The 26647-nt window shown below is 35.8% G+C and overlaps 3 protein-coding genes and 1 pseudogene across 7 annotated transcripts; 3 read left to right on the forward strand and 1 right to left on the reverse strand.

Moving 5' to 3' along the window:
• Window positions 1-1949: 1949 nt before the first annotated feature.
• On the forward strand, window positions 1950-8829 carry LOC145616235 (glucomannan 4-beta-mannosyltransferase 9-like). The gene is made up of 9 exons (XM_081670929.1): window positions 1950-2578; window positions 2707-2805; window positions 3919-4171; window positions 6706-6816; window positions 7156-7292; window positions 7527-7640; window positions 7725-7924; window positions 8039-8233; window positions 8345-8829. The coding sequence occupies exons 1-9, from the start codon at window positions 2246-2248 to the stop codon at window positions 8505-8507; spliced, it is 1605 nt and encodes a 534-aa protein (XP_081527055.1). The 5' UTR covers window positions 1950-2245; the 3' UTR covers window positions 8508-8829.
• A 1562-nt stretch (window positions 8830-10391) lies between these two features.
• LOC145617036 (uncharacterized) lies at window positions 10392-12707 on the forward strand. Its single transcript, XM_081671738.1, has 3 exons — window positions 10392-10818; window positions 10873-12050; window positions 12162-12707. The coding sequence occupies exons 1-3, from the start codon at window positions 10392-10394 to the stop codon at window positions 12705-12707; spliced, it is 2151 nt and encodes a 716-aa protein (XP_081527864.1).
• A 1390-nt stretch (window positions 12708-14097) lies between these two features.
• Window positions 14098-15212, reverse strand: LOC145617441 (peroxiredoxin-2E, chloroplastic-like). The gene has a single exon (XM_081672144.1). The coding sequence runs from the start codon at window positions 14906-14908 to the stop codon at window positions 14222-14224; it is 687 nt and encodes a 228-aa protein (XP_081528270.1). The 5' UTR covers window positions 14909-15212; the 3' UTR covers window positions 14098-14221.
• Window positions 15213-17298: 2086 nt separating this feature from the next.
• Window positions 17299-24960, forward strand: LOC145618028 (pentatricopeptide repeat-containing protein At1g62260, mitochondrial pseudogene; annotated as a pseudogene). 4 transcript variants are annotated; one of them, XR_014107833.1, is made up of 5 exons: window positions 17299-17477; window positions 17851-20705; window positions 22050-22136; window positions 23997-24053; window positions 24675-24960. The product of XR_014107833.1 is annotated as a pentatricopeptide repeat-containing protein At1g62260, mitochondrial pseudogene, transcript variant X1 (transcript). The 4 variants fall into 4 exon arrangements; XR_014107835.1 differs by having other exon boundaries at window positions 24694-24960; XR_014107834.1 differs by having other exon boundaries at window positions 17851-20687.
• Window positions 24961-26647: the final 1687 nt, after the last annotated feature.

Consider the following 26647-nt stretch of genomic DNA (forward strand, 5'->3'; position numbering starts at 1 on the left):
CTATGCGCACTTGTCCTCCTCGTCTTTTTGAAACGGCGCAGGTTTCATTTGACGTGGCCCTTCGAGCTTCTTTGGAATGTATTGTAACTGCTTCGGGGCCTGGTTTTGGTGATTGGCAATGACGACTTGCCACCTTACCTTTTTCTTATGGTGGTTTGGGTGTCTATTCGGCGGGTGATGTTCGGCATTACGCTTTCCTTGCGTCGCGTCTCCAGTCTTCTGGTCTTCAGGCTACGCTTCTTCGCGATTCTGGTATTGTTGGTCCGGGATCGGCCTTTGATGGTGCTCTTAGTCTTTTTAACAGGACTGTGGAGACTGACCTTTTGAGTAACCCTAGTGAGATCGCTGCCCCCAGACTCATGAAAAAATTGGCAGATATATATTTCACGAAGGTCACTACATCTGTGGATTCCACTTTCTCCTTATCTCCGCGTCAGGTTGCCTTATGGAAGTCCCAACAGGGGAATCACTCTTCGGCCTGGTTGCGAACGGTCCCGATATCGGGTTTAGGTCAGACTATGAATGGTAAGACTTACCGTAGTGTTCTTTGCTATCGATTGGGTGTTCCTTTGTTCTCCGTTTCAGCACCGTGTTCTACTTGCTCAAGGGTTTTTGATGGAGATATTTATGGGGATCATGCAGTATCTTGTGCTGGGATAGTAGGTATTAAACATCGGCACAACGTTGTTCGTGACACCCTTGTTGATATTTGTTTTCGGTCTGGGATTTCTGCTCGAAAGGAGGTTAACGTTGGGTTGACTGGTGGGAACGAGGGGGCGCTACGACCAGCAGATGTGTTGCTTTATTCCTGGGATAGAGGTCGTGATGTATGTGTCGACTTGACGGGGTCTTCTCCTTTGACACATTCGGGGTTGTCTGACTTCGTTCCTGGTCGTGTTGTGTCGGCGGCGGCTCAGCGAAAGTGGGACAAGTATGGGGCACGTTGTAGGGCTATTGGCTATGGTTTTCTTCCTTTCTCCTTTTCTTCATTAGGGGAATTAGACAAGGATGCTATTACGTTGCTGAAGCGGGTTCAGGCGTTCGCTAAGTCTCAGGATATTGGTGCTCGTGCAGCTGCTCACATCTTCAATAGGATCGGGTTCGCTATAGCTAGAGGGGTGGGGACCCAGATTGTATCTCGGCTCCCTACCAATTTCTTGTAAATTGATTGACTCTATAGGTTTTGTTATAATAATAATAATAATAATAATAATAATGATAATAATATGGTAAGTATGATGATAAGAATAAGTAAGATAATAATAATAATGGTGATAATAATATTAATAATATGGTAAGTATGATAATGATAATAATTATGGTAATAATAATAATGGTGATGATAATTTGTTGAACAGATTTTATTTTCTATATATAGAATTCATTTTTATTGAAATTATATTATTTTTGCTGAACTTACTTTACTTATAGCATATTATAAATGTACTATGAAGTTACTGATTTTTACTAACTAAAACTTAACTTTACTAAAGTTAAATTACTACCTTTGTTTCTTTTTATTTGTAATAAAATGGTATTATTATATAAGAGATCAAAAATTTATTTGTTGCAAATTAAAAAAAACACAAGTAATAAAAAAAATAAAATTAATGAACTTAAATTATTTTTGAATATAATTTGAATATAATATGGATAATGGACAAATGCACAATAAAGCCTTAGCTGGGTAAAATATTAAAGGTGATATATGTACCTAAACTTGACATAATAAATAACATTAAAATAAATCCAAAAATAATAGAAGGTATATGTGTTAGGTAGAAAAGAGCAAAAACAGGGGAACCTCATATAAATACTCTATATCTTCTTCTCAATTTCATTACCACATTAAACAATCTTATAATTTCATTTCTTGTAATTTTTTGGAACTGCTTCTGTTTTTCATTTGATTACAGAAGCAGTTTCCACTTTAATTTCATTTTTTGTAATAAAAAAAACCCAAGAATAACTCCTCTTTTTAAACTTTATTTCCCTCTTTTTTCTAGCTTTTCTTTTCATCAAATGAGTGAATTCCTTCAATTCAAACTGGACTTTGTGTTAATTTTTCTGTAATTGTACCGACAACCCCATTTCAAATAAAAATTGTTTTACGTGTTCCCAAAGAAACAAATCTAGAAAAACATAGATTTTTTCTTTCTCATCATATTTAAATCTCAGCATTTCACCAAAAAAAACATCATCCCCTGTTATTATCTTCCTCTGTTTTTTTCGCTTCGACGAAAAAATGGAAAAGATATCAAATCAAGAGCTTCTTTTTCCAGAAGGGTTGCTAAGGCAGAGAGATGACATAACAGGGCAAATTGGGTTAATTTGGGAGCAAATTAAAACACCCATTTTTGTGCCAATCCTAAAATTAGCAGTCATTATTTGTTTGGGAATGTCAATAATGCTGTTTATAGAGAGAGTTTATATGGGAATTGTGATAGTTTTGGTGAAAATGTTTGGAAAAAAACCAGAAAAAAAGTATAAATGGGAAACTATTAAGGATGATGTAGAGCTTGGTAGCTCAGCTTATCCTATGGTTCTTGTACAAATCCCAATGTACAATGAAAAAGAGGTACTGTATTAAATTTCCTTTATCCCATTTTTTTTAATTTTGTAATTTTGCGACATTTGATTTTTCACGGTCTTTAAGATGTATCTTTGAGTTCGAGTCTGTAACTTTGGTTAATGGCTATGGCGCAGGTGTATCAGCTCTCCATTGGAGCAGCATGTGGACTTTCATGGCCGTCTGATCGAATTATAATTCAAGTTTTGGATGATTCAACTGACTCAACCATCAAGGTACTATTCCGTACTACACTAATTATAGTAAAGTAGACTAGTGAAGTAGTGAGCTAGCTAGTGATGCATTTTTTTACTTTCTCATCATATGAGCATAATATATGAAAATTTTGGGATTAAAAGACTAAAATTTTGTCCAAAACCGATGATTTAATGTAGTAATAAGTACTCACAAAAAATAAATAAATAAATAAATAAAAATGTATAGACTTTTGGGGTCAAAAGTGTTCAATTTTTTTTTACAGCCGTGGTGAATTTGCACCTCAAAATGTATAGACTTTGGGTTTTTGGCAACCGTGCACCACGGCTTTTTATTCATGGATAATCGATTTTTAGAATTATTTCATCTTTAATTTTAAGATTATTTTTACATGTGTATTCTTTTTATGTATGGTAAAAAATTTAGAAAATTACATTTACAACTTTACATCATCTAAATAGAGATTTAAAATTTTTAAACTAGAAAACATTTACCTCTAAGATAACTTGAATTTTCAACTTTTCTCAAAAAAATAAAAATAAAAAAACTTGTATTTTCAACTAGCTATTAAAATTATTGTAGGTGTCAAAAATAAAAGTTATTGTAAATATTCAATTAAAATGAAAAATATGATAAAAATTACAGTATATATATACCACTTCGTCCGTCCTATTTTAGTAAGACAAAGTTGTTTAGGGATAATGAGATCGATTATTTTAAAATTTATCAGATGGTATTATTTCAAAATATTGCGATTGTCCCCTATATAATAAACTTTAGAGTCATGAAGAACCATAATTCTTATATATGGAGTATACAAAATTTTGAGAAGAGTTTGGAGAGTGATGAAGCACTTTAGATGACACGTCTGAGTTGATCTTACTTAAAATAGTATGTACAAGATTACCACTTACTAAAAAAACAAAAATACTACTTGTACATTGACAATTTTTTTTTTTTTTTTTTTTTTTTTTTTTTTATCTCATACATCAAATAATCATTCACAAATTAATTTATAATATCTCAATAATAGCATAGGTTCCCAAATAACATAATAATTCAATTCATAACAATATATGTTCATAACTTTTTTTTCTTTTTGTTTTTGTGGAATTTTGTTTATGGGAGAGCAGGAATTAGTAGCAATGGAATGCAAGAAATGGGCAAATAAAGGAATAAACATAAAATATGAGATTAGGGATAACAGAAACGGGTACAAAGCAGGAGCTCTCAAAGAAGGAATGAAGCATAACTATGTCAAGAATTGTGATTATGTTGCTATATTTGATGCCGATTTTCAACCTGAACCTGATTTTCTATGGCGCACAATCCCCTTTTTGATGCATAATCCTCAGCTTGCCCTCGTACAAGCTCGTTGGAAATTTGGTAATTTCGCTTACTCTTAACTTCTTTTTCTATGTATAGTATATGCACATACGACAATATCTTAAGGCATTAGACATAATTAAGTTTTTAAGTCTTGTGTTTAATACTTGAAGGTTTAATATTTGAAGGTTTTTCCTAAATCCTTGAATTATTGGAATAGTGATATTAAAATAATGCGTGCTTTAATTTAATGTTCATGTGTGCAAAAGTGTACAATAGTCATTGGATTAAGAATTTTGAGAAGAAGAACCAATTGGATTTGTAGATGTTGGACTTACATAATTGATTTTATTAGGTAACTTTGAAGTTTATATAGTTAGGTGTATTTTCTTAACTTTAAATTACTTTACGGGATTAAAAAAAAAAAAATTCTTTCTTCAACATAATACGTAGTGTATTAATTAGTATCATAGTATGGGAGTATAGATGAGTGAGGACTGCAATCAAGGCAATAAGTTAAGAAGTAAGGACATAAGGTGTATGAAAGTGATATTGCGGCTCAAGTTGATGGTCCTTGTTGGCCAATCTCAAGTGTGACATTTGTTGGTAGGAATCTGATTCAGGGTAGCTTTCCACATGCTCATATTAATAGAGGAGAATTAATGTTGAAAGTTTTATTATAAAATACAAAGCCAATGATATATGCAACTCTAAATATTACAGGTGTGCATCTGTAAAACTTGTTCTAATTTACTGAATTGAATTGAATTGAACTGATTAGAGTTGAATTAAACTGAATTGAACTGAATAGAGATGAAATGAATTGTTTATGAGAGAAGGAAATTAAGAGCTGAACTGAACTGATTGGAGCTGAACTGAACTGAATTGAAATGAAATTAAGCTGAAGAGAACATGCCTTAATGTTTCTATTTTTAGATTTTTATCTACAACCCTTTTTCTAAAATTGATAAAACAATTTGTATTCATGAGAGGACTAAGAGCTAACTAAAAGTTAAGAGTGGCAACATTAAAGACGAGTTGAACTACATATAGAGTACTATACTACTACTACTAACATTAATCAACTCTTAATTTTGTTATAAATTTCTATGTTAATACTAAGTTTTTTTTTTTTTTTTTTTTTTTTAACAAGAGTTAATTAATACTAATAAGTTCTTTGTAAAACATTATTAAATGTTTATGTTTACTTCTTAGGGATATGTATAGGAAAAAAGAAATTGCATCAATTACACAGTATATCATAAGGGCAAATTGATTCAAAACATAAACACCGGTCTCTAAAATTGTAATCGTAGTTGTATTAGTTTGTAAGTTAGCAATCTTTTTTGATGAATGATTAGACATGCGATCAATGAGAGACGATAAAATAACAAAACAGAAGTAGTATTATTGTTTGTGTCGTAGGCACCTATAGATTTAAGACGGACACTACTAGTACTAATACATTTTACAACACTTTGAATCTCAACAATACTTTTCCAATGATGGAAGATTTCTAATGAACCACTCCATGATATAGCAAGGTGATACACCAGCCAAGTAACACTTTTCTCTTTTCCAGATTTTTCTAAGCAATTAATAGAAAAAGTTGTAACATGAAATACAATTTTCCTGCTTTAAAGTTATGAAATGGCAATATGAATATATCCCATGAGTAAGACTTACACTTGCAGAAGTATAGATTGTTCCAAATTGGTTCAATTGACCCACATGCTCCCTTTATCCTTCATTTCTTTTTTACTTCGAACCAAAAAATAAAAATATAAAAAAAATTAACTATGGACCAAAATCAAGTATAAAGGTCAAATCTGTCATTTCAGTGTATCAAATGTTATTAAGTAGTTACAGCTAGCTCCATGTGCTTGGGAAATTTCTTCAGTGATATTCCAGTGATTAGTGATTACCATTGTCTGCCTCATCAAGGAAAAATTAAAGTCTAGGAATTTATGATAGCTTTTATTTTGGAGTAATTTATTTTACAATTTATTTTTTTAAAAAATAAAAGTAATTTGATAGAGACCTCACAATCTCTCATAGTCCCCATTTATTAAAATAAATTGCACTCTATGTTGAAAAATTGTCCTGTTTTTTTCACCTATAATAATTTTTTTAATCTCGAATTATTTTAATCATTTGTTAGATTTCATATTTTATGTGATTAAAATTTATTTTCACTTCTATAACTTGCTTTTCAGTATTAAATCAAGTTTTGTTAGTCACTTGCTTGTACATAAGATGATATGAACTCTTATTCTGCAATCTGCACTTCATATTAATCCGAACAACGATTTATTTGTTGAAGAACTATGTAAACAGATTTTGCAAGTTTAACAATGATATGAAATTGCAGAGTAACAAAGGTTGTTACATAAACCCGGGTGCATGATGTAATAAGATTTTTTGCTCATTTTAATGATTAATTAAAGGATAATTATTACTCATTTAATCATCAAATGAGCAAAAATATAAGCTAAGCTTGGATGCAACTTACACCAATGTATACAATACTTGTATCATTTATTAACTTCATTACAATAATTTTATAATTTACCATTTACATATTCTTTTGGCAGTAAATTCTGACGAGTGTTTGATGACAAGAATGCAAGAAATGTCATTGGACTATCATTTTACAGTGGAACAAGAAGTTGGATCTTCTACCTATGCTTTCTTTGGCTTTAATGGTAACCTCACTTTACTCTTTTCAAGATAATAAATTCTATGACTACTAAACCTTATCCAATGTATTTTCACACAATTCCCAAATTAGAAGGCATTTTGTAAAAATGAATTTAATTTAACCTTAACATACTTATTATCATACTCATCTCTTGAACATAGTATATGAATAGGTAAAGAACTATGAGTACCCAAGTGAAAATCTTACAATGGCATACACTGGTCGACTTCAGAACAGAACTTAGTGATATGAACTAACATTGTTTCACAAAGTAGTAATTAAACGTTCAATGGTTGATCAACAAGTTATTATGCTCATAACTGCGAGTCTGCGAGGAATGTAGGCACAGCTGGTGTATGGAGAATCTCAGCTATCAATGAAGCCGGCGGATGGAAAGATCGGACAACAGTCGAGGACATGGATCTTGCTGTTCGAGCTAGTCTCAAGGGGTGGAAGTTTTTATACCTTGGTGATCTCCAGGTATCTTTTTAAGTCATAATGAATCAATGCTACTTAATTTGCCTATGAATTAGGTTCGAAATTGTGTGAACTCTTAGATGGAACTAGGGGAGTAAGGTTTAAGGGTGCAAATGAGCCCAGTAGACTCGTAAGCATAGTTCATTAGAAAGTATTGCATTCAGGTTTGCAGCTCAATAGATAACAACAATAAAAGTTCTTTGAGAAATTAAAACTAATGCAATGATGTTGATACAGGTGAAAAATGAACTGCCAAGTACCTTCAAAGCATACCGATTCCAGCAGCATCGCTGGTCCTGCGGCCCTGCTAACTTGTTTAGGAAAATGGCGTTGGAGATCATAAGAAACGAGGTAGGTATCTTCTTCACGATATTCTTGTCCAAAAAAATCATTCTTTCTGGAGAGAAAAAAATTTCAGCGTTCAATATTTTGCAGAAAGTTTCGTTGTGGAAGAAGGTACATGTGATATACAGCTTCTTCATAGTCAGGAAGGTCATAGCCCACGTAGTTACCTTTGCTTTCTACTGCATCGTCCTCCCTGCCACTGTATTAATACCCGAAGTTGAAGTGCCTAGGTGGGGAGCCGTTTACATCCCTACCATTATTACCTTCCTCAATGCAGTTGGGACGCCAAGGTTTAGTTCAATCCTCTCATTCTTTTTCTATCTTGTTTCATTTTGCATAAACTTCCAAACTTATGTTCTGTCGTCCTGATGCCATCAACCGGTCTTATCTCTTACGTACTGCAGATCACTTCATCTGCTAGTTTTCTGGATTCTCTTTGAAAATGTTATGTCATTGCACCGTACCAAAGCTACCTTTATTGGTTTGATGGAGGGTGTACGAGTGAATGAGTGGGTTGTTACTGAGAAACTTGGTGATGCTCTCAAGTTCAAATCAATAATTAAAGGATATAGGAAACCTCGTTTTAGGTTTGGAGACAGGTATAACCTCACTAATAAAAATCATTATCCTATCATTGCCTAGCTATTTCTAATGGACTACCCACCCAACGCACAAGCTGATTTTACTCTCATTTTTACTCATTTGAACAGGCTGCATATACTAGAGCTCGGCGTTGGAGCTTACCTCCTCTTCTGTGGCTGCTACGACCTACTATTTGGAAAGAACCACTTCTTCCTCTACCTTTTCTTTCAAGCCTTCGCCTTCTTTGTGGCAGGATTTGGATATGTGGGCACCTTTGTTCCAGGCTCCTAACTCTGATATAAGGACAATGTGACTGCATACCTTCTTTTTCACTTGGCTGGAACTGGCTTGCAAGATCCGGTTCTTCTATCCTTCTTATAGCTGCACAAGGGAATGGTGCCTTTAGTGGCAACTCCCGTGAATACATGTATCAATTTTGTAAAGTCAATGACACAGAAAAAACCAGAGTTTGAGAGATGTAGTTTGCTTTTGTGTAAAGTTTGGAAACCTTCAGGATCAAATTAGTTGGTCAGAAGATTTGTTGTAGTCTTATAGATATGGTTACACAAAAACGTGCAAGCTGTAAGAAATAAAATTCCAACAGTTCAAAGGGGTTCTTCACAAACTCTTATCTTTGCTCAAATTTTGTAGTCAGGAAGTGTTTGTTCTCTCTATGCCATTTTCACCAAATAGTGTACCATATAAACTATAAAGGTATTACTAAGTGTAACCTTTGTTAGGTTGTTGAGCATTTCAAGTCAAATAATAGAAGAAATCACAACCGTCACGAACAGGAAATTTGAAATCGAATCAATCCAGGAGGCCAGCAAATGCAAAACCAAAGAGAGGAATTCCAAATAACAATGGCTGTTTGTTCAAAATTAACCCCCCCCCCCCAATCTCGATCAATCAATCAAAGCCTTTTCCCCATAAGTGGGGTCGGCTACATGAACCAAAAGTGATTATTCCGTATTTCCGTATAATCATCCATAAAAATATTCCTCCATCCCTTAACGATCAAATACCTCGCCCACTAGATAAAGCTTATGCTTCTCAAAATTGGTTACTAAAGTATTAACAAGCTTCTCTCCTGCATCAGCCGATCCTATTTTCAGATCATGCTGCTATTATTCTTCGAGAAAAAAGGGATTTGGAAGGACGCAAACCTTATAGGGTCGACAATTGGTGTCTACTTTCAAAAGAGGTGGCTTCTATAATTAGTTTATCTTGGACCTTGGATATCTCGGGCTCCCCTATGTATGTCATTTCCCGAAAATTGGAAAATTTGCGTTCGAAGCTGCTTAAGTGGTGTGTTACTCATAGGCGATTATGGGGTATTAATTGGAAGGAATTACATGAGTCACTATCCCCATTAGCCCAAAATTTAGAATCCAAGCTTCATCGACATCTTTTTCTTTCTTTAAGGGGAGAAAAAATCAAACACTTTCAGACAGCCTATCTCCATTGGAAACAACGGGCTAAGGTCAAATGGGATGTTCTAGGGGATTCTCACTCCCATCTTCTTTTTTCTCATGTTCAAGCTCGTCGTCGGAAAAATGATATTTGAGGTTTACAGAATTCCTCAGGTGAATGGATACATGATCAAGGTCGCATTCGTACTATCATTCTCGATTACTTTTCAGCTCTTTATAAGACTCAGCAACATCAAAGTCCAATCCCTGAGTTTGATTGGCCTTCCTTGGATCTTCCCCATCTCTCAGATGAAGATAGAGTGAATCTTATGAAACCTTTTTCTGCCGAGGAAATTAAGAGAGCTATGTTCAGCATTGACGATTCGAAGTCTCCGGGACCCGATGGTTATTCTTCGGCTTTCTTTAAATCTCACTGGTCGGTTGTTGGTCCCTCGGTTATTAATGCAGTCCAGCATTTCTTTTTACATGGTCATATGCTCAAGGAGTGGAACCGCACATTTATAGTTCTCATTCCAAAGATTGATCATCCTCAGCAACCTTCGCATTTCCGGCCTATTGGATTATGCAACGTCCTCTACAAAAGCATAGCCAAATGCCTTTCGTTTAGGCTCCGTCAAATCTTGCCTTCTCTTATTTCAAATTGCCAAAATGGTTTTGTTCCGGGCAGACTTAATTATGTCGGACAATAGTTTACTGGCTCATGAGATTTTATCATATATGAATCGATCAAAGGGTTCGGTCAATGTCTGCCGCTCTCAAGCTTGATATGAATAAGGCTTATGATAGAGTTAATTGGAACTTCTTGTGGCAAGTCCTTCAGTGTTTTGGGTTTCCTCCCTACTGGATTCATATCATTCAACAATGCGTTTCTTCGGTTTCATATCAGATTCTAGTCAATGGTAACTCGACAAAAGTGTTCAGACTTAGCTGTGGTCTTCGTCAGGGAGATCCTCTTTCGTCTTTTTTGTTCGTCCTTTGTATGGAAATAATTTCGGCTATGATTCGACGAGCAGAAAGAAATTGTCTCTTCAGAGGGATTAAGGTTTCTCGTTATGCTCCCTCTATCTCCCATCTGCTTTTTGCAGATGACTCTCTTCTGTTTTTTCAACCGTCTCCTTCGGCGTGTGCCAATGTTTTACATGTCATGCAGCAGTTCTGCAGTTTCTCAGGTTAGATGATAAATTTACAAAAATAATTTGTTCGGTTTAGTCCTAATGTGCCAGATGATTATGGAGATTATTTAGCTTCCTCCCTTCAACTAAAGACTCTCCCTTCTCTTGGTACTTGTTTGGGTCTTCCTGTTGATATTGGGAGAAGTAAATGTAAAGCTTTCCAACCTCTGGTGGATAAAATTACAACTCGTCTGACTAATTTTGCCCCTCTGCATCTTTCAGCGGCAGCTAAATTGGTAGTGATTAATTCTGTTTTAGTTGCCTCTATCAACCATGTGTTATCGGTGTTTAGGATTCCTTCCACCATCATCGACAAAATTAATAATCTTCTCATCAAATTTTGGTGGAAGTCAAACAATCAGTCCAAAGGTTTAGCTCTTACTCCATCCTCGACATTGTTTTCTCCTAAAGGTATGGGGGGCTTAGGTATTCGACATCTGGGTTGTTTCAACTCAGCTCTCTTGGCTAAGCAGGCTTGGCGAATTATGCAGAATCCGCAACTTCTTCTATCACAGGTTCTCAAGGCTAAGTATCCTTCGCGCTTACTCCACAACTCTACGGGTCGCATTTCTAGTCCATCATGGGGATGCCGCATCATTATGCATGGTGTTCAGACTTTAAAACTGGGTCTGGCTTGGAAGATTGGAAATGGTTCTAAGGTTCGCATTCTCCAGGATTCTTGGGTGCCTAATTCAATTGTGCATTTCAAAGAGTCCATTGCTGGATCGGTTTCACCGACTCTGGTGTCTTCTCTTTTGGATTCCAATTCTAATAATTGGGATTCCACTTTGGTTCATACATTATTCCCTTCTTCCATCGCCGCTAAGATCCTCAGTCTCGAACGACCTCCGCAGCCTATGGATGATTATGTTTACTGGAAATTCACGAAGGATGGGATTATCTCTACCAAATCTGTTTATGTTCTTTCATCAGAATGGCTTCCTCAAACTTTACCATCGATTGATCCTCTTCATTGGAGTAAGGTTTGGGCTTTACCTATTCTTCCTAAGTGGAAGATCTTTCTTTGGAAAATTTTTCATAATGCCCTCCCTGTTGCTGTCAACTTAAGAGCTAAGGGTCTTCCAGTGGATTCCTCTTGCTCCTTTTGTCACTCTGACTCAGAATCCATCGATCACACATTTCTCAATTGTCCATTCACTCGACGGCTTTGGGTCTGTGGTCCTTTGGGTGTTCGTCCTCCACTTCAAGATAGCCCTTTTGCATCAATGGTTTATTGCACTATTACTATCTGTTATTTCTCCTAAGAACTGGAATGGTTTAGATTCGATTTTATCCTTCACCTGGGCTATTTGGATTCTTCGAAAAAACATCCGATTCAGACAGGCGATCTGTTCCCCATCTTTAGTTGTTCCCCATCTTCTGTTTTTGAGATAGCTCAAGATACCTCTCCCCCTCCAGGCTTTGGCTCTCAACTGTATTCTCTTCAACTTGAAGGGAATAGTTGTACCCCTCCTACTGTCGCTCTCATCGTTGATGGAGCATGGAGCTCCCAGGATTGTCGGGCAGGTATTGGTTGGTGTTTTTACTCTTTAGATTCTAATGTTAGCCTTGGTGGTGCAGCTCGTGCCTGCTTTGCTCTTTCAGCTCTACAAGCAGAGTTATTGGCCTGTCTTTATGGTTTAAGAATGGCTCTTCACCGTGGCTTCTCCCGAGTTCTTATTCGCACAGATTGTCAGCTGTCTATCTCTATGCTACGCAACTCCCCTTCGGACATTTCTACTATTTGGATTCAGCAGCAACTTCGACACATCCTTTCCTCATTCCAAGTTTGTGTTATCCAGAAGGTTCCTAGAGATGGTGTTCGTCCAGCTCATCTTTTGGCTACTTTGGCTAGACGTCGTCAGTTAATTAGTTGTTTGTTCTAAGTTGTCTTTTGTTTCGAGTTGTCCTTTGTCAAAAAAAAAAAAAAATACCTCGCCCAAAAACTAATGTCACAATTCAAAATGAATAGTCAAGTAAGTATGGGAGTAGTCCAGGCGTCCAGCTACTATTCTATGAGAGCTTATAGCAAATGCAGGACATGTACTCTAATACATTTACTTTGGGGCAGATGAGGTAATGTGCTGAAGGGCACAGTGAAACTTATGACTTATAGACATAAATCATTCAAGCCATAAATGCCCTGTGGTCACATCATGCGCGATTGGCCAACCGACATTACTTAAAAGCAGCAATTCAATTGTCATACACTATAACACCAGGCAAACACAAGCACATCTAGTATCCACGGCACAACCATTTCAATTGTCCACTAAGCAAGCAGGCAGATTTGGTTCACAAGATTTTTATAAGCTTCAAAGACTTTGAAGTTTTCTAATTCTGATGCATCAATTAATCCCTATTACACTACAAGGACACTTATTCTCTATAAATAAGAGCAAATAATGAATGATGTGAGACGGTTTGATCAGATACACCGGCAGTTCAGAAGAGTAAACAGCAGTAAATCAACAACACCTCAAGCAAGCAAAGCATAGATGAACCGAACCACCACTTTACTTATACAACCACCAATGAGTCAATTAGGCACCATCAAATAGAAGGCCCAATATCAAAAGGAATAGGCATCATTATCCATTCAAAAGTACCAAAGAAGAAATCTTTAAAGGAAAAAGGGCACCAATTCCACATAGCAAAGCACTCATCACAAAGCAACGTCAACATAAATACACAAGTCTCCATCAAATATCACGCAAAAATCAAATAACAACACATCTCCGAAGGAATCAGATCCTCTCCAAGGTCCAGTACCTTTATGTAGGGCCGAATTTGAAGATGGGAACTAGACGAGAAGAACAAGAGAGGATCCTAATTCATCCCGAAAACGAAATCAAAGAGAACATCACCAGTCCATGAGGAAATTTTCATTACCAATACTTATGTTGAACATCAATTACTCGTCTTAATCTACCCAATTATGCCACTCCTAACCATCCAAAAGACCAAAAGAACACCAACAACACAGATACAGTACAGGCTCATTTCCAATCATATTTGACTTACATTATCAAGAACAAAGATCAAATTTTCTATTACGTCGACAAAAGTCAAACCAAGCTCAATTCAAACTGATCAATCCGCATTACCAAAACATCAACAACATAGATCCTAAATTTGGCAATTCAACTTCCATCAATCCCGAAATTCGAATCAATTTCGATAAATCATAAGTTCGAGGGTTCTACTCCAACTCAATCCATCATTCCAACAATCATCATAATCAAGTAAACAACAGATAACACTAATACTATTAAATATAAACTTGAACAAACCAATTACATTAATCTAAAACAAGGGTTTGCTTAATACAACATTATTCAAAAAACCAAAAAAAACTCACATTTGAAACTCGAGAAAAAAAAACCCTAATCCCCAAAAATTAGAGCACCTTGAGCATATCCTCAGCGCCGCTAAAAGTAAAAGCGCCGCCATCTTCCATATTAAGCACCTTAACAACACCATCTTCAACCAACATAGCATATCTCTTCGATCGAACACCTAATCCAATCGGCTTATCACTCAAATCAAGCTCAGCACCAATAGCCCTCGTAAAGTCGCCATTACCGTCGCTTAACATCATAACTTCATCACCAACATTCAAACTCTCTTTCCACGCTTTCATAACAAAAGCGTCGTTAACAGAGATGCAAGCAATGATATCGACGCCTTTAGATTTCAGCTCAGAAGCTTTAGCGACGAAACCAGGGACGTGTTTCTGGGAGCAGGTGGGGGTGAAAGCGCCGGGAACAGCGAAGAGGATGGCTTTCTTGGAGGTAGTGAGGGCGGAGATTGTGACGGTTTGGACTTCATCGGAAGCGTCGAGATAGGAGAGGGTAGCGTCGGGAAGCTTGGAACCGACGGAAATGGCGGCGTTGATGGTGGTTTTGGTGGAGAATTTGAGGGGTTTAAGGGAGGAAGAGGGGTTGAGGTTGAGGGAGAATGAAGGGGTGAAGGTGGAGTTGAGGAGGTTGTTGTTGCGGCGGAAGAGGGAGGGTTTTGGGGTGGAGAGAGAGAAGAGTCTGGTTGCTGCTGCTGCGGCGGTGGTTGTTGCAGTAAATGCCGCCATTGTTGCAGAGGAGAGAGAAAGTGAGAGTGGGTGAGAAGACGAAGAAGATATGTTTGTTGGGTGAAGTGAAAGTGTGAGATTGAGAAATTTTATGAGGAAATACTGAAAAAGTGTTGGTTTTGTTGAAGGAAAGACAATAAATGGGGTTGAATTTAACAAATTCTAACTCTTTTAATTCAATTTGGAAGAATTCGTGTGATGAAATGTGATTTGTCCTCGTCTCATTAGTGATTTAGTGCATTTCACTCGGGTAGTCTATAAAAAAAATCTTTTGATAAGGATTGGGAAAAGTTATGGTAGTCCATGGAGGAAGGTTAACCTAAAGTGTTCTTATGGATGAGTGGATGACCAAATTCAATGACCAAATCCGAAGTTGTATATAGTAAGGATGATGAGAGGGAGATCATAGAAGGGATTGAGAAGAATCAATAATGAAGATTGAGGGAGATCTCATTGATCATATTGTCTTACAAAATATGTAAATCAGCAACTTTATATTTATTTATAAAAAAGGAAAATGAAAATAAATAATCTCACCTTTATGTGGCCTGACAATAACAATCTCACCTTTGATTATTACGAGACAATCTCACATTTGATTATTACGAGACAATCCATGTCATCTTCTTTTAATAGACCTTGACTTGTTAGTGACCGGTGTTTGTAGGTTATATGCTACGTGTCAAAATTTAATAGGTTTATTTCATATTTTAATAATAAAAAAAATACAAAAAACATAATTAAAAAAAAAGAAAAAAAAACCTAACCCCCACCGTGAAACCCTAGCGGCCTAGCCACCACCAAAACCCGGCCAGCCGCCCTCCTTAACCTTTGACCGGGTGGGATTATCGGCGGCTGGGTGGGTTTCGACGGGTTTACAACGGCTAGGTGGGGTTTTCAGGGTGGTTAGGGAGGTTGGGTGGGATTTTTTGGGGTTGGGATGGAATTTTCGGCGAGTGTTTGGCGGCTAGGTATATGAAATGACCCTCTTGATTTACAAATTTTTGTAAAATTATAAACTTAAATAGGTAGATCAAATTTATAAACTAGAATTTTCTCATGAAGATTTAGAGTAGCATGCCCTCCAGTTGCAATGAAATTCGCTATTTGATTTGCCTCTTGAAAGCAATGATGCACGAAGTAAGAATAATGGTTAAGAATTTGGGCACGTACTACTCTTCGTTCCTTATAGTTTCACCGATGGATCTCCTTAGAATTTAGGAGAATTTCAAAACACCTTGATACATGCATCCACATGTGCGGCACAAGTAAGATTTTTCTAAGGGTATTTATCGAACTTGATTAGAAGTGAATGTCATAAGATTATGTCCTTCAACAATCAAAATTTTTATTCCAAAATATAAGGCATTTTTGAAACCTTCTACAAACCCCATGGGTTTCAATTTAATTAAAGAAGGGGTAACTTAAAATCAAATGACTAAACAACTAATAATCAATTTGACTTAGTACTTTATAATATATTGCATTCGACCTAATATTAACAGTAACCTAAACCTTATGGTGACTTGGGGCCAATTATTTAACTTGTTGTGACATAAACCTGCCATTGACTATACCCGAAAAGGCCAAAACTAACATAAGATTAGAAAGTCAATACCTTCTTATTTAATACCCAGACCGGAACAAATTCAAGTAAACTAATCAATTTCATCAATCAATCATCTACTTTCAAAAGCAAGCTTAAACGTTCAAGTTACAAAATTTGAATAAGCTACAAAAAGTGAATCCATAAGACATAAACAAAACTAATCGAAAATTGTAAAAACTCATTCAATATGAATTGAATAAATAGAACAGTTTTGCAATCTTTATCAAAAAGAATTTTTTGATTCAAACTTTGACCCTATATAAAGTTGAGTTAGACATAATAGTTATTAGACTCAAACCTAGTCCTAATTTGAATTTACTTATTATAACTTGACACAACCCGTACTCAAACTTAAACCAAGCCAATCATTCACACAAAAGGATAAATGACCTTGGATATCCGAACTAAAACCCGTGCTTGAGTCTAAGGACTTGTTCTCTTCACCTGAAATAAGTAGATATGGTCTGATTTTATTAAAGTCTGGTCTGGTCTAAACTTTGACCGGGTTTTAATACTAATCTATAAAGAAAAACATTATCAAAATGGATTTTGTTATATTCATCGCATTATGAACTTTTCAAATATATAATTTTCATAATTGTTTTTAATACACAATTAACGATATTTAGCAATAAGTAAAATATAATTAAAAATTTTGATCTGATCTGATTTGAATGTTTCTAGTCTAGTCTAATCTGATCTGAATTTATTAAGTAATAAGTACCGAAACAAGTTGAAGTTAACAAGTCCTAAATCATTCAAATGTAGTCATGCTTAGAGTTTTGATAGGCAAGGCTCAAGCCGGACACAAAATGGTATGCTCGTGCAACGCTAGATCAAGTCTGTTGGCCACTCTCCAAAGAACAACATGAACTTCTCAATTTTTCATGCCAAACCAAAAACTATACTTCTTTGCCCCAAATTCCACTCCTCACTTCCCCTTTACTGCTTTATCTTCAGGTATACTTCCTAATGTTTGTATTATATATCTGAAATTTGTTCTACCTATTCCTATTATTTGTCTTTATGTAATCATATGTTTACTCGAATCAAATCAATTATTCTTTTCAATTAATTTGCTCTATTTCTCAATGTATGACTTTTCTTGTACCTGAATTGAATGTGGCAGTATTTTTTGTACGGGTTCTGTTAATTATTGATTAAAATTAGGAGAATTTTTCTGTTATAAGTAGTTCTAATTGAAAATTGTTTGCTTTTTTCAGAAGTTTGGAATTTTTAGACATGAAACTATGATGAACTATCATTCTATTGTTTTCAAACAATTTTGGTTTGATTTAATTCCTGCCACTTACTTAATTTTCTGAAACAATAGGTCAGTAATGGCTTCAGACTTGTGAGGGTTACTAGGTATTAGAAAAAATGCAGTTTCAAAGAGTTCTGTATTGCCCATCTCGATTGGCAATGTGTTGGGGAAGACCCATGTGTTATTTCGTGTCGAAAAAATATAGTGCTGAATATGCTGACATTCGTAGTTGGAACAAGCGCATATCTCAGCTTATTCGATTAGGTCAGTTCAGGGAAGCGCGATCACTGTTTGATAGAATGTCTGAAAGAAATACCATAACATGGAATTCAATGATGAGTGGATATGTTAAGAATAGAGAGGTTTTAAAAGCGCGTAAGTTGTTTGATGAAATGCCTGAAAGAGTGAGAGATGTTGTTTCGTGGAACTTGATGATCTCGGGTTATGTTTCTTTTCGTGGGGGTGGGATGAGATATGTTGAGGAGGGTAAGCTTTTGTTTGATAAAATGCCAAAGAGAGATTTGGTTTCTTGGAATACAATGATTAGTGGTTATGCTCGAGTTGGGAGAATGGATGATGCTATATGCCTTTTTAACAGAATGGCAGAGAGGGATGTTATCACTTGGAATGCAATGGTGACTGGCTTTTTGCATAATGGTGATGCTGGTAGAGCTATTGAGTGGTTTAGGGCAATGCCAAATAGAGATGCCTCTTCATTTAGTGCACTTATATCAGGGTTGATTCGTATTGATGAGTGGGACAAGGCAAAGGAAATTTTGCTTGAATGTGGAAAAGAAATCGGCGAAGAGAGGGGAGATCTTGTCCCGGCTTATAATACTTTGATTGCAGGATATGGGCAAAAGGGAAGAGTTGATGAAGCACGAAGTCTTTTTGATCAATTGTCATATTGCCCACATGGGGGAATGAGAAAAAATATGGGATTTGAGAGGAATGTGTTGTCATGGAATGCTATGATCATGGCTTATATAAAAGTGGGTGATGTCATTTCTGCTAGAAAACTTTTTGATCAGATGGTAGACCGGGATACATTTTCGTGGAATACAATGATTAGTGGTTATGTTCAAGCTTCAGATATGAAACAAGCGGCACAACTCTTTTCACAAATGCCAAACACTGATATAATGTCATGGAATATGATGGTGTCAGGCTATGCCCAAAATGGGAACTTAGAATCTGCTCTTGATTTTTTCAGCAGGGCTCCACAGAGAAACCTTGTCTCTTGGAATTCTTTAATTGCAGGATGTGATAAGAATGGAGACTTTGAAGGAGCAATCAAGTTGTTCGTACAAATGCAGGCTGCGGAGGTGAGGCCTGATAGGCACACTCTATCATCAGTTCTTAGTGTCTGTACTGGCCTTGCTGCCCTGGATTTGGGAAGGCAGATCCATCAGCTGATTACCAAAATACTTATTGCTGATATACCTATCAATAATTCACTTGTTACTATGTACTCAAGGTGTGGGGCAATAACAGAGGCTAGGATCATGTTTAATGAGATGGGGATGCAGAAGGATGTAATCTCTTGGAATGCAATTATAGGTGGATATGCATCTCATGGACATGCAGTAGCAGCTTTAGAGCTTTTTGAAGAAATGAAGAGGCTCAAAGTGCTTCCCACCGTTATTACATTTGTATCAGTCTTGAATGCTTGTGCCCATGCTGGCTTACTGAAAGAAGGCCACAAGTATTTTGAATCTATGCTTTTGGATTATGGAATTGAACCCAAGACCGAACATTATGCTGCACTAGTCGACATTGTTGCTCGTCATGGCAACCTACAAGAGGCCATGGATTTGATTTATAGCATGCCCCACAAGCCTGATAAAACCATATGGGGTGCTCTGCTAGGAGCTTGTAGGATACATAACAATGTAGAGCTGGCTCAAGTTGCTTCAGAGGCTCTATCAAAGCTTGAACCAGAAAGTTCAGCATCCTATGTGTTGCTTCACAACATGTATGCTGATGTGGAACAGTGGGAAGATGCAAAAAAGGTCAGAAATACAATGGAAATAAACAATATTAGAAAAGGACGAGCATCTAGCTGGTTAATCACGTAATATCAGAAGAATATTGCTACTAACTGTTGACTTGTTGAGAATATCCTAAAAGATTTTCTTAAGATGAAGCCGCAGATTTGAGCTGTTGCCTGTAAAGTAATGCAGGTAATTAAGATGCTGATGGCTTTATTTTAGGTGGCAGTAGTCATGTTGAAGACCATTTGGATGATATTACTGTTAGATAGTATTAGAAATTCTCCTTTATATGATTTATCTTGGGATACTTTGTTTAAGCATAGATCTTCAGGTAAACCTAAGTTTGGGGGACGAAGCTGCTATCGCCAAACTTCTGTGGGCTTAAGCTTTTGAAAAAGATAAGCTTTGGGTTAGATGGGTTGATAGCTACTGTATCAGATGACGAGGTTTGCTATAAGCTTACTGACCTGGATAGTAAAGAAAGTACAAGCGGTAGAGGTCTTATGCAGCAGTAAGGGCTGGGATCCAGCTCTGAGCAAAGGAAGTTTCTAAAATCAACAAGTTGTAAAACTTGCTTCCAGGGGATTTCCCCAAAGTATCATGGTGGAGAACATCATCTGTGATAGTTGAACCACACTGTAAAGTGTTCTATTGCCTGTTAAGCTCTTCATACAGGTGAAGCTCAGCAGATAGGTTAGATAATTGGAATTTTCCCTGTAATCAGGCTGCAAAGAGTGTGCAAAATCTGCTCTTTGTATGTTACTCTACTGCTATTCGCCAATTCGGGGGTAGATTCACAGTTGTTGGGGATCCAGAGGAGAGTGGCAACTGGCAAGTTTTGGTGTGGAAACGGAAGCGGTGATAAAAACTGTAAGGAAGAAGGGTCAAAGACTGCTCAACGTTGATTGTAAGGTAGTCGTTCATTGTAAGGTATTTAATTATTCACTGAGGTTTTATATTTTTGGCTCCAGTGATATAGTTTAATTTTTGCAAATGTGCAAGCCAAACAGTCTAGTTTTTAGAGAAATGTTCTTCAGAGCTTCCTGCTGAAATTCTGAGAGTACGAGGTTATCTTTGATCGTATGAATTCTGTGCAAATGAAGAGTTTTCCCCTCTCAATCCTTTCTAGAAGTTGGGGTGCTGATACAAATATCAAAGTTTAAATATGTTAATGTCGGAGGTTTGTTCATGTAAAAATTGTAAAATCCTCACATTCAATTGCTGAAAAAAAATTCAGTTACATGGGTGTTGAGACATCTATTAGGTATCAAATTCATGCATTTTAATCCAGCTGAAGAAGGCTGATGTCTTCCTGGTAACATAGATTCGCTCATTGTGGGTTATTCAGTGAAAAGGTTCAGCACTGTTACACAGTGCTGCTCTTGGCGCATGTGTTTGCATTGTTATCACGGACAATTGATGAAAGCCTGACTTTTTTGGCATTTTACTGGTGTTATAAATTAAGCTTGTCTCGCCACAAAGGCAGAACTGTTTTTATCAAATGCATAAATCTTAAATAAACTAGAAAGCTCTAGGTACTTTCTTTTTTCCCTTCTGTCCCTTTATTTTAATAAATCCTATTATTGTGTGTTTTGACATGATGTTTCAGCATTTGGCAGTGGGGTGTGGCTCACTGGTTGGTGTTTTGCCTTTTACCCTCAACTTGCCTGGAGTCTGCAGCTGTTTCTAATTAATTTCATGTTTGTATTTCTTCATCTTATTTTTCATTTTGATGCTACATGCCATGTTGTGAATCTATTTATATATTTGTCCCGTATTTTTACTGAGTAAAATAAACTATTTAAGGCCTCAAGTCAGGTTTAATATTTAGGAATATAATTAATAACCTTTTTCTTTATGAATAGTACGGAGTATTATCTAAATTCTAAATACCTAAAAAGTCACAGATTGAATGTCTATTAGCTTGTCAAATCTTTTAGATATTGTGCATCTTATATCATGTAGGTTGATTTACTTTTGAACAGCTTCACAAAGGATTCTGGATTTGATGAACAAGAATTATAAATCTCTGACTTTGTTTTAAATCTTAGGTTTTGCATTTTTTTAATTAGTTTAGAATATCATTTTATTCTGTTTAATTATTGCATTCTATGCATTTAGATTTAATGATGATAACATTTTTCGATTTTATAATGCAATATTTGTTGGATATAGAGGCTTTTTCTCTTATTTGTTTTTGTTTCAAGGAATTTTATTTACCAGCTGGATATGCAATGCTTTAACAATTTTTATTGTTTTTGTTTTTGGATTTAGGTGCCCTTGAGTTCAGGATCAGCGCTTAGCAACCCCTAGTTCCTCAAAACCATAATTGATTGCATTTTATTTCACTGCCATTTCCAGGTACTTCTAGATTTTGTCAGGTTTTAAATAATCTGTTGGGACATTCTGCATCAATCTCACTTGCATGCCAAAGTACACGTAGCATGAAAAAAAGTTACACACTTTTCTGATTGTATCTTTGTTGGTTTCATAGGTGGATTTGGTAAAAGAGAATTGATGGATACAATGTGAAATAATATCTTGTGTCATGAATCTTAAGACTAACGTAGTTGCAAATTTGAATCCGTCTTCGGGATTTTGGTTCTTTTGAACAGTCTAAGGACAACAGCCAATCTTTGTTGTAAAGGAAAAGTGACCATAATTCCTTTAAAAATGTAAGCTGAAAGCACTGCAAAAGCCCTTCAGAAAATGAATTTCCCCCACAATCTGTAACCAAACTGTTTGTTTTATATTATATCCATAACATACTGCATTTGCATGTTGTTATTGAAGCTAATCACATTTCGCATAAAAATTTATATCACCTTGATAAAAACACATTCCTTTAATCCTATCACAAAAAAAAAAAAAAAAATAAATAAAAAAAAAAAATAAATAAATAAATAAACACACACACACATTCATTTAATAATGAAAAGCATGCAAGGCAGAAACCATTTCATTAGATAAAGATAAATTGAGTATATAATGTGAATGAAATGTCAACATGCTGGATCTTGCAGGACAGGGCACATAATGTGTATGAGGTGTGTTGGGGAATGTAATAAGGAAAGGATGGTTATTCACTGCACAATAATGAATCAAGTCATGTTCTCTTGATTTTATGTTTATCTCTTTCTGCCTTGTCTGTGCAATAGTTAACATGGACCTGTATATATACATACATTACATCATTGAGTGTATAAGTTGAATTATGTTTGGATACATTACATCAATGAGTAATTGGGATAAGCCCTGTTAACCTAAAACCCTCTCTTGATGTAATTGGGATCAGATACTATCGTGTCTTACACCATAGAATAAATCTATTGTCACTCAGTACCGAGTAAAATTTGGCACAGGATGACAGGAATAAGGAACTGCAACCTTTGGTTCATCTGCACATCTGATAAATCATAAGTTATTCTGATTTTCCGCATATGCTTAGCAATCAATACGATTCAATATCTTATTGCATTCATAATGGTGTCAGTGTGTCAATGTAAAGAATCCATGTTACTATGCTAAGGCCTAAATATTAATGGGTAGAATGACTGTTTAGTGACTATGCCTTTATGAGAGATTAAAAATATATGTAAATTTACAAGAGAAATTTGAACTTTACTAATTTGACTGGCTCATTGCATAATATAGTGAAAAGTTCTCTGTTGCTTGATTGTCTATTGTACCACGACAGCCAAGACTATAAGGGATTCTTGAAGCAATTCTTTTACTTTTGGTGGGAATTGGATGGAAAATTCGTAACCTTAGCATTGAGTTATGAATACTAGCATCTTAATTGATTCCTGTCAGCTTCATCTTAAAATAGAGGTTCATTAGAAGATTCTTTTGGTTCATCACAAAGAGAGTTGCAGTGTTTATCTTGAATAGCTAGATTATTTTGATCACTATTATTCATGTTTTAAAGATGATACGGTTTGCAAACTTCTTATTTGACATCCTTGTGGACCATAAACCAGAGCAGGAATAACATTCTCCGTATCAAATTAAAATGGTGGTTGTGGCCGCATGGGTGTCTAAGTGATGTTGTGTGATTAGCCAGGCCTTTTTCGTTTGTTTAATGTTTGTATCGTTGCCCACCTTCATTGAGTCTTTTTCTGAGGCCTTTCTACCACAATATAATTGTTTACTGCATCGCATTGTCTAATATTTTCAGTTAATAATGGCTCTTGATGTTGGTATTCTGGTGACTACTTGCAGCTAAATTGAAGAAGAAAGACAACAAGCTTAGGAGGCCATCAATCAAGTAACTCTTTGGTAAGTTTGTACTTGGGGTTCTGATTTTGAGTTCATGTTTACCCACTACATTTTGCATTATGTCATTCCATAGGACCTTGTCTTAGAAGTCTGGATATTGTGAAACTTCCATTGAAGTTTCATAGGAATGTTGCTTTGCTCCTGCATGCAACTGATAAAACAATATTCCGCTTATAGACTTGGTTTGAATTGTTTCTCTACATAGGTGTTGTGTCAGCAGATCCCTTCAAGCAGTATTCCATTCTCAAATCTCTCTTTTTTTTTTTCCCTTCTGCTTTCCCCCTTCCTTTTTAACATCCCCTTTAAAAATTAAGATCTCGAGTCAAAGAAAAACCCAGATATGATCAGATATTCGGATATGTTATTTTACGTTGTTATCATTTGATCCATGTTTTTCTTAAGTGAAGATGAGCAGTGTTCGTATGTACTCAGCATCACTGACTCACTAATTTGTTTTTTTTTTGTTAATGACATGAATTTCAAGTATTGGTTTATTAAGTAATTTCCTACAATCGCTCCATGATAAAGCAAATCAATTTTCGACTTTATTGATGATAGTGTCAGAATCATATTACAGCAATTAAATTCATGAAGCAATTTGTGTAATTGCTATTTATACAGGTCTATATTCTAATACCAGGAATATTCAGTAGCCTACTCAGAATTTCACAAACATATTGGAAGAGGGATCATTTGTTCATTTGGCCTGATATACAAGGCAACAATGCCAGCAGGAGGAATGGTACTGTGGTAGCAGACAAAGAACTCGGTGGCTACGTCTGTTGAACACTTTGTCTTTGTTATTGTATCTTTGCTCAACTCATTCATACTTGTCATGGTCTCAATTTTGCTTAATCATGTGTCTGCCTAGTGGCTGCTTATTCAAAGTACTTTACCGTGTTATCAAATTTATTTATTTTGGCCTTTTCACGAATAATACAGAGTTCTATCTAAATGAATAAGATGATTTTACCTAGTCTGAACTATTTTCTGTTAATTTGCATGTATATGCACTTCTCTAGTACTTGGGGGGGGGGGGGGGGGGGGGGGGGGTGGAGGGGTGGGGAGCGGGTGTATTTTTGTTTTCCTTATTAAGGAAAGAAGAATGCATCATGTCGGACTGAAACCTCTCATTGGTCAATCTATCTTGTATTAAACTATTAACGGGGGTAATAGTTTGAATCGTGTGATGCATATGCATATTGGTTGGAACATATTAGAATATTGACAAGGGCCTACAGTTTTTGTCAAATGAGACTCAAAGTTGAGTATCTAAACTTAGCAACTTTCTTTTAGAGTTGCTAAGGGCCTGTTCACATAAACTGAACTGAACTGATTAGAGCTTAACTGATTGGAGCTTAACTGATTGGAGCTGAACTGAACTGAGCTGAAATGAATATTTTATATGAGAAGGAAATTAGGAGCTGAACTGAAATTAAATAAATGTGAACAGGCCCTAAGTTAAGATACCAACTTATTGATATACATGCAAAAAATATTCACTCTCTCCTAAAAATACTCACTTGAGTGTTGAGTCTCACCATTGGAGATGGTCTAATTTATAGTAACTCTTATATATTTATCAGTAGCATACACTCAATTGCTTTACGATGTATCAAATTTTGAGAAGTTAAAACGACCACTTCCGAGAGGACAAATATCTTGTCCAAGTGAGAGTAATTATTGGTAAGTTGGGAAGCAAAATTCAAATGGAAACCAAACAACCGTAAAATCGAAAAGCTGTGGTTAGGTAGCAGATTACGACCATAGACATAAAGAATAATTGTAGTTGGGCATCAAATCTAGGATATTCTTTGATGCCTCTACCTTTCGAGGAGCCACATTTTCCCACAAATATTGGCCCCTCAGATATCTAACCCACTGGTTTTTATTTCTGGTAAAACTTTCTAGAGGTTGATGAATAATCAAGTACTTCAAACTCTGATACATGTTCGTACTATTCAAGGACAATTTGCTTGTTGTAGTTCTACATCTTTACGTTTTGTTCTGCATTGTTTTTTGGTCTTAACTCTATAAGTAATCATAGCTATAATACTTCGTATTTAATTTGAAGTTTGTGATTAATAATTGTTAGAGTAATTTTTGGTCTTTTGCTTACTTCGTAGTGTATAGGACTTCGTAAACATTGTGCACATAATTCTCAATGCATGTGCACAATGTTTACGCCTTTACGGTTCAAAATAATACTCTTATGACACATATGATATAAGTTTGTGAGATACGTTATTTTATTTATAAAAATTGACATACAATTAATTATGATGTAAGCAAAATTTGATACCATAATATAGTACGGTATATTTTTCCTAAATAGCGGCATAGTGCCAGCGGCCAATCAATAGCGACTCCAATATGGATTCAGACTTGAACCCATATTATATCTTGAAATAATCTAATTAGGGTCTGTTCTCTTCAAATTATTTTTAATTCAGTTCAGCTCCAATAAGTTCAGATCAGTTCTTATTTTAATTTCCTTCTCTCATAAAATATTCAGTTCAGTTCAGTTTAGCTCCAATAAGTTCAATTCAGTTCAATTTAGCTCATTTCAGTCAATCAGAATAGGCCCTTAGTGT

The sequence above is a fragment of the Chenopodium album genome, chromosome 26 (assembly GCF_948465745.1).
Source record: "Chenopodium album chromosome 26, dcCheAlbu1.1, whole genome shotgun sequence".
Lineage (NCBI taxonomy): Eukaryota > Viridiplantae > Streptophyta > Magnoliopsida > Caryophyllales > Amaranthaceae > Chenopodium > Chenopodium album.